Genomic DNA, 12,612 nt, shown 5'->3' on the forward strand with positions numbered 1-12,612 from the left:
TCTTTTTTTCTTCTAGTATAGTTTTATTAGGGGTAGCAGTAATTATTTGCGAATGTTGTTTATATGTTCGTTTTCGTATATCTCGGGAAATTGACGGTTCTGGAGATACAAGTGCCAGGATAGAATTTAGTTCAGAAGAAGGAGAAAGGACATTTCTAATAGATTCATCAGTGCTCTATTGATTGCCACTGACCAAATTTTGGTCCATAGCAGCAGAATTGTTAATAACAGGAACTTCAGTGACATGTGCGTCTTCCGCTGATGTTTCTTGGACAAGATCCTTCATAACAGAGCTCTGGTTAGGCAGACTGAGAAGATTTGAATCCTCTATAGAGCTTATTCTCTACGTTGGAAGTGGCCGTATTTACAACATAAAAGTCATCACAACCAAAGAAATTAGTATTAATTGGGATTATACCGGTGGCACGGATACCACTTATGGCTTTGTCAATAGAAGCTACTCTGCTGTAGGCTTTCTGAAATAGGCCGGCTATATCATATGGAGTAATCTTTGTCTTTGAGATATAAATCACACTCATTGTTGTATGATCGTTTTAGAGGGCCAAAAAATGTGACATCCAGTGGTTGTAAACGATGCGAAGAGTGTGGCAGTGTAATGATAGACAACATCGTTATGTAGTTATTTTTACAAAACCGGTATACTTCTAATGTGGCGTGGCTGTTATAATTATCCAAAATTAGTAATATTTTATTATCTTCACTTGATTTTGTAAATTTCTTGAAGTGTTGTAACCATTCTAAAAACAGACCTTTTTCTTTCATTACAGCACTGATCGCACATACGGCAGTGACCGTTTTTCCTCTCTTCCAAGAAGTGGCACTGCCAACTTTCTTTTGACCTTTTTTTTATTAAACATAAAACCCTAGTAAAAGAGGTTTTTCCGAAACTGTTGTCCAAACTTATGAACAAACTTATGGAAAACAACACTGGGGCAAAAGACGTCATTGCAGGTTTTAACAAATGTGGGCTTTATCCAATCAACCCGGAAAGACCAAAGTCACGGCTGCCACACAGTCATGACTTACTACCCGAGGAAATTGAAACAGCTACAACTTCAGCTGTCATAGAACATCTGAAAGAAATGCGGGGGCTATCGGCTTTAGATGAGCCCAAAAGACGTAAAAAACGATGTAATGTTCCAGCAGGCAAAAGTATCACAGCACAGGACATTGAGCAAACGAAACCTAAAAAACCAAACCATGAAGATGAAATTTCTTCATCCGATTTATCTGAAATAATAGATATTTCAACAATTAACATACTAGAGCCAGACCCGTCCAAGCCAATAATCCAAACAAAAAGTACGAAGAAAAATATCACTAAAATGTGTAAAAAAGAATCTAATATACATAAGAACACCAAAAAAGGTAAAGGTATTGGAAAAAAGAGTAAAATTGGAAAAGAAAATCAAGATAAGGACATGAAATGCAAAGAAAACAGGAAAAAGAAATGTTTTGAAGAAAAAAACCGTGATAATGCACTGAAACAAAATAATGAAAATAAAAAGATAAAAAGAAATTGCAGAAAAACTTCAACGGACTCTACTACTTCTGAGTCACAGACTATAAGTATATACGAAGATTCAGATTGTATTGACGAAAACGTTGATATTGACAGAGATATGGATTTTAGAAATATGATTCTTTTTTCCTCGAGTCCAGTCACATTGACAGAAAATCAAGAGATAGTCCAATCTTTTGACAACAAGGAATCAGAAACACACAAGGAGTTAAGCACACTCGAAACTATAGAGGTAGGAAATCTTAAAATAACCCCACCTTCAGACAGCATAGAACCAGACATGACAACAAAGAATACAAGCTCAATCAGCATTTCAGAAAATCAAGGGATAGCCCAATCTTGTAACAACAGAGAACCGGAAATTTCAGACAAAGAGACAACAACCACTGATGAGACTAAAGAAAACCGAAACATGAGTGAATTTTATGACAGCAAAGAAGCAAAAATAACCACCAAAGAGAAATTACCAACAGAGAACACTGACAATACTATATCGAACCGAGAGATAACACTACCAGAAGAAGATATCAAGACCAATGTTAACAACCATGATTCAGAAAGTAGAAAGACAGAACAAGAAACAGAATATGAATTGAATGACCACGTCATTGTAAGATACTTCAACAAAAAGAAATGGAAGTATATATAGGAATCATTGAAAACATAAATGTGGAAAATGAAGAGCAACGTCTAACGGTTGCAGAAGGTGCGTTGATTTGGGAGGCAAGCACACAAATGAAATGTTTAGCTCTACACATTTTTTTAATACGTTTTCAGAAAAGTGTGATGAGAGATTATCACCTATAACAACTTTACGTCCAGGTTTCTTTTTAGCATATGGAACGATCACTGTTTCAAACCAATTCTCGAAACAAACCGAGTCAAACCATCCACTTTTCGAGCGATTGTATCGCGTGCGTGGAGGACCTCCTTCTAACCAGGTATCCCATAGGTGTTCTGCTTTGTACACGACGTAAACGGGTAATAAATGACCTTCGGCTGTAGCAGTAAACATTAGGGAAACAACCGTTTTCGAGGTATTTGTTACCCGTTCCGGGTATTTTACACCACGTTTATAAATGTATCTTTTATTACCTGGGTCGTCGTCGGTTTGTTTCGTCATATATGATTCGGTCAGGTGTTACACCATCGGTTGTTGGTCCAAAGTACTCAAAAAATGAGTCTATCGTTGATGCTGATACCTTTGCTCTATCGGTAGATATATTGGAAGCCATACGGTGCGTAAGGATATCCCTATGACGCCTTAAAAAGCTTCGAGCCCATTCTGAACCAGGCAAATTTTCTGGTAGTCCGTATATTGTTTTTCCGAGTTTATTTAAGTACCTTTGCGCGAAAATACGAAGATCAATAAGATCAAATGGGAATCCCCAGTCTGCCAAATTTACTACGTGTTCAATGAAGGTTTTCTCTTCTCTAGGTGAAAAAAGGGTAGGACGTCCTGCTTTTTCTTGTGAGCAATTAAGGTTTCTACATTTTCTTGATAACGTTGCTTTAGGTATTTGATATTTAGATGATGCTTCCCCCAGTGTTAAAGTCTTGTTTCTAACGTCTCGAATAGCTTCCTGTAAATTTTCGGAGCTGTAGTTAGTGTAAGGTAGGAAGGACTTTCCGTTCCTAGTATTCCGGTATTTTCTTATATATATGCGTGGCATTTTGATGCATATTCCTGCAATAAAATTAAAAAGTCTTTAAAATTATAACCGAAATAAAAAGAATTCGAACATCTTACCCTTAATAAACATTACATTACTTGTGAGTATAATTGGTATAGTCGTTCCAAATAACACCAGCAATGCATACATGGGATCACATTACTTGTGAGTATATTTGGAATAGTCGTTCCAAATAACACCATCATTGCATATATGGGGATATTTGGTACTACGGTATCAAATATCCTAAATTGCTGTTTCAAATAACCCCATGAGAATATTCGATCAAAATGGCGGGTAGGTAACACATACAATGATGACTAGAAGGGTTTAGGAATGCCGAGATATCACTCTTTTCTTTGCACAAAATAGGTTTTTACTTACTTTGATATCTTCAGAGCACCGTCCGAAATTTCAATGGTGAATTTTTCGCCGTTGTTTCACGGGATTTTTAAAATAATTCTCGTACACACACTTTTTACGGCAGCGCAACGTAACTTTTCAGAATAAAATTGACATGAGTGATAATGTTGCCAGAATTAAAGATCTCTTTTCTACCATTGCTATAACAAAAAATATTTGGGTCGCAATCTTAAAAATAAAAAATGCCAAATATACCCACGATTTTCAAATAACCCCATTTTACGGTACCATAGAATATGCAGCATTATGCCACAGTGTATATTATGTCAAATAATCTACCCAACAGATTGAACCTTAAAAGTGTGACCATACATACAAAGTTTCATTTTGTACAAACACCATGCAACTCTTTTTCAACCATACTGTAATTTTGTTTTGTTGAGGTCATACTTCTTGGCATATGAGACTGGGGATACTTGATACCTCCTTTTGTTTTTCATAGATAATTTCTTTAATGTAGATCAGATATTAAATATCTTGGTACCGAAATACGTGGAATTTGTTTGTCTATTAGTAAGTGCGATCACCAATGATGTCAATGTATAAATCTAGTAATCATTCTGATGAAAGTAAGGATACGGAATTGTATCAAGTATCCCACATATACGTCAGATTTGATCCCCCCATCTGGATGACTTGATCCTAGGGGATCAAACCTCCCATATTTGGGGCCATATGGTACTATTACAGAGGAACTAAAACAAAAGGCATAGAAATGTTAATATAACATTGATTTATTTCTGACTTGTAACAGTTTAACATAATAAATCACATAAGCCGTTCTGCCCTCAATTTTACTATCCTTTGATCAATAATGTAACTTTCTTTATAGGACAAAATTAAAAATATGAAACAAATTATGTATAACATCAAAACAAAATAATGTCTTCAGATCTCTTTTTCATTTATTCAATTTTGAACTTCCTTAATGATTTCAGGAATTCAAAGATAATCATCACTCGTCTTGACGACTATTTCACTTTACACTTGATATTTAGCTATAGCACTAATGTACAGTAGGCCACTTGAAATCTCGATCATTAATATTTTTAGCAAATTTAATGTCATATCCTTCTTGGCTTTCACGCAGAACTTGTCCAACATATCTATGTACTAGATTCTTTTGCCATATTAACTATTATCCAATCTCCACTGATGATTGTGGCTTAGTGTTATCTTCATGATCGGATTCACTATGAAAGTCTGTTTCATCTAACATACTTAAGTTTGAGTCTGAAAATAGCGGCAATTCTTCGTCTTCTGATGTTGTTACTTCTTGCTCCTGTAAATTTAGATTACATTTCACTACTTTGGCCTTAACTTTGCAAATCTTCTTTTCTTTTTTGCGTTTTCTAGCTTTCCATTCTTTTTCGATTACCAGTTTCTCAGGTGTGTCGATTAAAATTCTAGTATTACCTTTTTTTCTTCCCTTTGCCGTAACTTTCACGGCGAACATACGAGAGATGTTCCTGCAGATTAAGATACGAGAAGAGGATAGAGCAGCACAACAGTTTCTGTGGCGAGGGGACGACAGGATTAACCCGCCGCAGAAATACGTAATGACCTCAATGATTTTCGGGGCGAGGAGCTCGCTGTTCATCGCACACAGCGTTCAAGACAGGAACGCGGCAGAGCACTGAGAGTCGCACGTACACCAGCGTCAGCGTACACCGCCATAACAAGGAACCACTACATGGACGACTGGGTCGACAGCTTTGACTCCGAAGAGGAAGCAGCCCGCGCCATACGAGAGGTAGTAGAGGTTCATGGCGGGATAGGATTCACGCTGGCGGGTTGGAATACAAACCGACCGAGCCTGCTAGAGAACGTGAGTGAGGACCAGCGAGCGAGGACGCCGAAGGAACTGGGAGCCAACACACATCCGTACGGAAAGACATTGGGGTTATTGTGGATGTCAGCCGAAGACCAGCTGGCGTTCAACACCGGCATGCCACGCGTCCCACGAGAAGCGAAGCACGGCACGCGGATACCGACGAAAAGGGAAGCCCTAGTAGCGGTGATGTCATTGTTCGACCCGCTCGGGCTGCTGAGCCCTTACACCATCACGGCAAAAATCATCTTGCAGGTGCTGTGGGTGCAGAAGGTCGAATGGGATGACCCTCTGCCCGCCGAGGAAGCGCGGACGTTCCAGAAATGGAGAGACGACCTCGCCTGTATAGAGGAACTGAGATTGCCGCGATGGTATGGCACGAACGATAGCCAACGGTCACAACTGCACGTATTCACTGACGCAAGCGAACAGGCATATGCCATAGCCGCGTATTAGAGGACGGAACGCGAGGATCGTAGCGGTGACGTCGTCCTAGTAGCAGCCAAAGCGAGGGTAGCGTCCATGAAAGCGCAGAGTATACCCCGGATAGAGCTTCAGGTGAGCCTGATAGAAGCCCTACTGGCCGCTGACATATTGAAAGAACATAGTCGCGAGGCCGAAGTCTTCCTATGGACGGACTCGAAAACGGTGCTACACTGGATAAGGAACGACACCGTCAGATATACTCCATACGTTGCTCATCGTTTGGCAGTAATCGCCGAACTGACGAAACCGACAGAGGCGCTGGGTCCCGACCGCCCACAACGTAGCCGACGACGCGACCCGCACGGGATACACACAAATGACCGCTGCCGACAGATGGTTTGTCGGGCCGGCACGCTTTCTGTACGCTCCAGAGCAAGAATGGCCTCATGAGATCGAGCCCGTCCCAGCAGAGATGGTCGGGTCGACATTGCGCAACTGTTCGCAGATAAGCGATGGGCACAGATAGCTTCTGTGCCCGTCGCTTATCTGCGAACAGTAGCACAGAGCATTTCGCCGAAGCGCAGCGACTTATAATACGGCAGGCGCAACAGGATAGTTTCCCGAAGGAAACGCGGTGTCTACATGAAGGAAGGACCGTAGACAGGACAAGCCGTCTGTTCCGCCTGGATTCCGTATACAAGGATGGCATAATACGCTTGAACGGACATATAAACGCAGCACAGGTGCCGCTAGAAATGAAGAATCCGCCCATACTGGACGGAGCGCACCCGTTGGCGCAGATGATGATTAAGAGAGAACACAAGCTACATCATCATGCCGGCAGAGAACAGACGGTGAACACCCTGCGCCAATATGTGCGGATGCTGCGTTTAAGGCCGACCGTCAAGACCGTATTAGGCAAATGCACAACATGCGCCGTACGCCGTAGGAACCCCGACGTCCCAGTGAAAGGGAACTTGCCAAAGGAGCGACTCGACGCATACGCCCGGCCGTTTACAAGATGCGGTATGGATTGTTTCGGCCCTATGTGGGTGACGATAGGTCGCAGGCGAGAGAAGCGATGGGGGCTCCTATTCACGTGTATAATCACTCGGGCCGTGCATATAGAACTCATAGCGGGGTTATCGACCGACTCCGCTATAATGGCGATACGACGCAAGGCAGCGCGTCGCGGCTGGCCACGAACCTTTATATCGGACAACGGAACGAACTTTCGCGGAGCCGACGTGGAGCTTACGACTGTGTTTAAGGAATGGCTCCCTGAACTGGAAAAGTACGTCAGAAACAAGAGGGTAAACTGGCAATACAGCGACCCGGGCGCACCGAACCAAGGAGGTGCGTGGAAGCGACTGATAAGGAGCTTGAAGAGAGCGCTAGCAGTGGTACTGCACGAGCGGGCGCCAAGAGAAGAGGTGCTCGCAACGCTAATGACGGAAGCAGAACATACCGTCAATTCACGCCCCATAACCCACGTCTCAGTGCGACCCGAGGACGAAGAGGCGATGACCCCGAACCATTTTCTGATGGGCTCAGCCGTCGGCCTATCATACGTAGGTACCACAGACGTTGCCGACCGCAGAACGTGGCGCGCAGCACAGGCGCTCGCGGATAGATTCTGGCAGCGGTGATTACGAGAACCGACGCTGACGCCCAGAAACGACGTACGACGGAGCACGGCAAACATCAAGCCGGGCGACATGATTTTAATAGTGGACGAACTAGTACCTCGCAATCTGTGGCCGCGCGGGCAAGTGGAGCGCACCTATGAGGGGCCCGACGGCGTGGTGTGAAGTGCGGACGTGAGGACGCGAGGTGGAATATTTCGAAGGCCGACCCGAAGGGGTCCTCCCTAGGGATAAGGGCTGCGAAGATCTGCGCCGGGGGGAGGCTGTTGCGGACCACGAGTCGGCATCGAAAACATGTAAATAAATATTGTGTATAAATTTGTATTTTTCCCGTGTTTGACTATTGTTTAGGTTAGACTATTGTTTGTACCGTATACCCTTTGTAGCGGCATAGATACTGTGAATTCTATGTCCGCCCATTGTGTAAATTCTTAGGGATCACAGCTTTAGTTTAGCCTGAACACATGGCATTTAGTCGCACGTGGTTTTAATAGTTTTTATATTGTTATTATTGTATTTAGTTTTAAATGTGTATTTCGCTTATTTACATTTACTTGTTTACAATATAATACAATTTTTATATATTTCTATTGTCTGTAGTCCCCAAACTAGGTCATATTATTCGCTGTTCGCTTACGTATTCGCTGTTCCGCCCCGTCGGTCACCGACACGTGCAGGAATTATCGGGAGGGTGGGACGGCGGACGCGCACAACTCGGCGGGAGTGGGGAAGGACGCACTCGGGCGTCCGCAAAATGCGGGTTGGTTCTCGGTCGCGCCCTCTTACGCATACGCCACCGACGAAGAACCACCGCCGGCGCAACGACCAAGAAAACCCCACTCCGGCCGGAATTCATAGGACAAGAAACAAATTGAAATACAGATCTCATATTTTGAAAATCGAAGATCTTTTATTTTATGTACCCCACAATCGTTATACCAGTTTCGTCAACGTTCCAAATTTGGTCTGGACCCAAAATATATATTTGTAATAAGCTCTTCAATTTCTCAAAAAAATTGCAAACGTTGTGTCTGTTAAATGCCGTGGCGCGAGACAAGTTTGTGGCTTCAGGAACTGGTGACAATTCTTTGTGACGATTCATGAAACTATAGAACCAGTCATAGCTTACTTCCTTATTATCAGACCATTTTGGTGGTGTTATCTTATTGTTTTCAGTAGCATATTGAAAAGTTGTCGTACATTCTTGGGTGTTAATCCATGATATAATTTACTAGCCATTATTAAATAAAGAGCGCATATGTTGTATGCGTTCTTTCACAGCCGAAAAAAAATATGATTGTCGATAATTAGGAGTATAGTCAATGTCATGTTGTAGCATGTCATGTTCTACGTGCTACCCGTACGCTTTTGCAGTACCACGAATTCTTTTACCCGCGATAACACCATTCACAGCTGATCGCAAAGTTTCTTTATCGTTTGGTACTCTTTTACGTGCACCTTCTCTTGTTTTATACTGGCAAGTATACCGAAAAGCAGCTGAAGAACATGCCAAAGATGGTACAATAATTAGATCCCTGGCAAAAAAATATAATGTTTGTCATGTAACTTTATACAGATATATAAAAAAGTAAAAGCAGGAAATACTAGCACAATTGTGGGCTACCGTTGCATCAACCGTGTGTTTAGTATTGATGAGGAAAAATGTCTTCAGGACTATTTGATCGAGTGCTCTGGAGTTTACTTTGGGCTGTCTCCACCTGAAGTGCGAAAATTGGCATATGAGTTGCCGATAAAAAATGGAAAATCATTTCCTGAAAAGTGGCACGATACACAAATGGCTGGTAAGAAATGGTTGGCGGGTTTTTTAAAGCGACATCTGAGCCTCTCTTTCAGATGTCTGCAAGCAACAACCCTGTCGCGGCCCTGGAGTTGAATGAACATAACGTGAGTAAGTTTTATGATAACCTTGCTAATGTAATGGATAGGTATAAATTTGAGCCAAACGATATCTGGAATATGGATGAGACACGGGTGACCACTGACCACTGTCATCTGTCACTGACCGGCCTTTACAATTTAACAATGAAATTCCACCAAATGATCAGTTGACCAATTTTGACGCAATATCCTCCATTCAAGTTGATCCAGATACTCTAGTAGATAATATTCTACCATCGAGTGACCAGACTGTCCAGCGTACAATTAGCGATGATTTATCTGAAAGATCCAACTCGCCAGTACCAGGACCTAGCGGGCTATAACATGCAAATTCTTCTCAGCCATTTGATTTCACTCCTAGCGGGCCTCACCACAAGCGGGTCCGAGAACTACAATACATAAAGGACGTAAAAAACGTAAGACAGCAATATGGACGGACACGCCCAAAAAAAACGCAATTGAAGAAGAATACCAACAAAGAAATGAAGCCAAGAAAACGGTTTTACAACCCCATACTGGAAATGGCAAGAGTAAGATGACATTACGAAAGGGAAGGGAAAAGAAAAAAAACGAAGAACGCAGCTAAAGATAAGGAAAATAAATCTGACGACGAAGATTGCTTCTGTCTCGTTTGTTTAAAAATTTTAGCAACACTAAACGAAATGAGCAATGGACACAATGTACCCAATGTAAAATGTGGTCACATGTTGAATGCGTCAACGATGATGCAAATTATGTGTGCCATAATTGTGAGACTGACTAAAAAACTAATGCCAAATAGTCTTTTCAAAAAAAATATTACTATATAATAATTGATCTCATTACTTAAAGTAGTAGTTAGTAAGTAGTTAATAATTTAACTCAAATTGCTTATTTTTGTAGAATATATTTAAATGTTCTACAAAAATATAATATGGACAACAGTAAGTCATACACACAATAAATTAATATGTATTTTGAAATTTGAATTTAATAAGAGTTTTTAGATATAGGGAGTACCTTAGGAGAGGGCCTATATTATAAACGTAATGCTCAGTTGATGCTCAATTTATGCGGGAGATACTGAAACAAGGCGAAGGATTATGGAATAATATTTGCAGCTAGCATGTCTTTGCCACATTCTTTAAAGATGTTCTATGGTAAGATAATCACATCGACTCCAGTGGCCAAATTAAAATTTATATGAACACTATTAATATTAATTGACTGATATCATTGATCATAATCATTATTATAAATATAATCAACTTTAAAAGATTCGCATGTCCTGTTGTACAAATTCATTTACTCTATTGTTTAAATTTCTAAATGTTTAGCAAAAAGGTTCATTTTATTACAGTTAAAACATGGGTTTCCATATGCTGGACATTAATTTTACAGTGTAACAATCCACAATTGATGCAGTTGAAATTACGCTCACAAAAATATCCTTTTCGAATTGATTCTATTATCCTGCGGGGTAACTTGTATTTTTATTTGTTCAACTACTGGATGTATTTCCTTCATTTCTTTTTTGCTCTCTTCAAATGATCTGCATATTATAACAGTATTTTCTAAAGTTAGGTCAGATTCCCGTAAAAGCTCTATCGTTTACATGTTACATGTATAGACATGACATGCTTATAGAAGCATGACATTTTAAGTAACGATTGTTGCTAATTTCAAATTCATATTTATCTGATATTAATTTCAGTTCTGTGTAATAACTGTCACAGATTCCCTCATTTGCGTTCAATTAATAATTAAAGCTATGAAACACTGTATCTTTACCTTACCTTTAATGACAAATTGTCTTTCTTTTCTTTCGTATAATCAAATGCATTGTACGATATTTTTTAAGTGCTTCCGTCCCAATGCATGATAAAAATATTTTATGCGTTGATGGATTGAGTTCTAATGTCGACTGTCAGGTGGTTGATAATCAATAATTAGAGATTCCTGTACTTGTGGGACAAACATTTACCGAACAGATGCATGTTGCTATTTGTAAGACAGAGAAATTGGTTTCCGTCCGGGCCGTCCAAGGCCTAAATGTCTCTTCCTGATGCTAACCCAGAACATGACACATTATTCAAAATTGTAGCTAAAGGATATGTTATTCTTTACGGTCCTGCGAGTATCAGAGCCTCTCCAGAACCTCAGGTCGAGTGCGGTATTCGAATTAATAATGAAATTATCGGTAGACTTACAAAATATTTTCTTCTTTTGGGAGGTGTATATACATATAAATGGGTTGATCAACAATTCTACATCACCAATGTCTGTCATATCTCAGTTGTATTAAGACGGGGATGGTCATCAGTTGCGCGTTAAAAGTTAAGATTGTGAATAACATAATTATTACTGAAAATAAATATTATTCAAAATGAAATTAAATTGATAATACCACAGATAACATAATATTACATAATACTACTAAAGTGTATGTGTATATTGATGTTTCTCAACGACAAATACTTTTAGATTTGTTGTAAAGGTCATTGTTTTTATTGTTGGTGATATTAATATATACGTATGCAAATAATATATAATATACGTATGGTGTGAAAAACACCTTTACAACTTTTGTGGAGACGACAAAGAGAACCGCATTGTTCTTGTAACAGCAGTAATGCTGCTGGACAACTCACTCTCTCCCTATGATTGTATTCAAATATGAAAGAGTACCGGCACACAGACCCTTTTATGAATTTATTACTAATACAAAAGTCTGTATTGTTTTTCTTATAAGATCATAAATCACACCTTCATTCAACGTTGCATTTGTTGAATTTAATGTTCAGAAAGAAAATAGCATAGAATTATTATTAACCGAATTCGACACACATTCTAGGACCTATGGACTTGGCAGTGTTTTGTCCCTTAAAGGTAGCTTGGCAAAAAGAAGTTTCAAGATGACAACTAGATCACCTTGAACAAATATTAAAAAAAGGAACATTTTGCCCCCGTAATACGAAAGCTACGATCTCAAAAGACTGTATCCAAAGCGGATTCAGAGCTGAAGGTTTGTACCCGTTTGGATCGGATTGATTAAATATTTAGATAAAGAAATAATTGAAGTTTTTTCATCCCAAAAGTTAGAACTTAAAAAAAAATGTATTACAAGAACAGAGACACTTTCCAAGAAATTTTACACACAGACGATTTGATTTACGTACGTACAGCATTTGG

General features: G+C 40.0%; 1 protein-coding gene and 1 pseudogene across 1 annotated transcript; one reads left to right on the forward strand and one right to left on the reverse strand.

Moving 5' to 3' along the window:
- Positions 1-4,384: 4,384 nt before the first annotated feature.
- Positions 4,385-5,239, reverse strand: LOC131842226 (uncharacterized; annotated as a pseudogene).
- A 1,169-nt stretch (positions 5,240-6,408) lies between these two features.
- Positions 6,409-7,545, forward strand: LOC131842211 (uncharacterized). The gene has a single exon (XM_059190743.1). It carries the CDS (start codon positions 6,409-6,411, stop codon positions 7,543-7,545), a length of 1,137 nt encoding a protein of 378 aa, XP_059046726.1.
- Positions 7,546-12,612: the final 5,067 nt, after the last annotated feature.

Source organism: Achroia grisella, unplaced genomic scaffold (assembly GCF_030625045.1).
Source record: "Achroia grisella isolate CSIRO2021 unplaced genomic scaffold, CSIRO_AGI_Agris_v1 utg215, whole genome shotgun sequence".
Lineage (NCBI taxonomy): Eukaryota > Metazoa > Arthropoda > Insecta > Lepidoptera > Pyralidae > Achroia > Achroia grisella.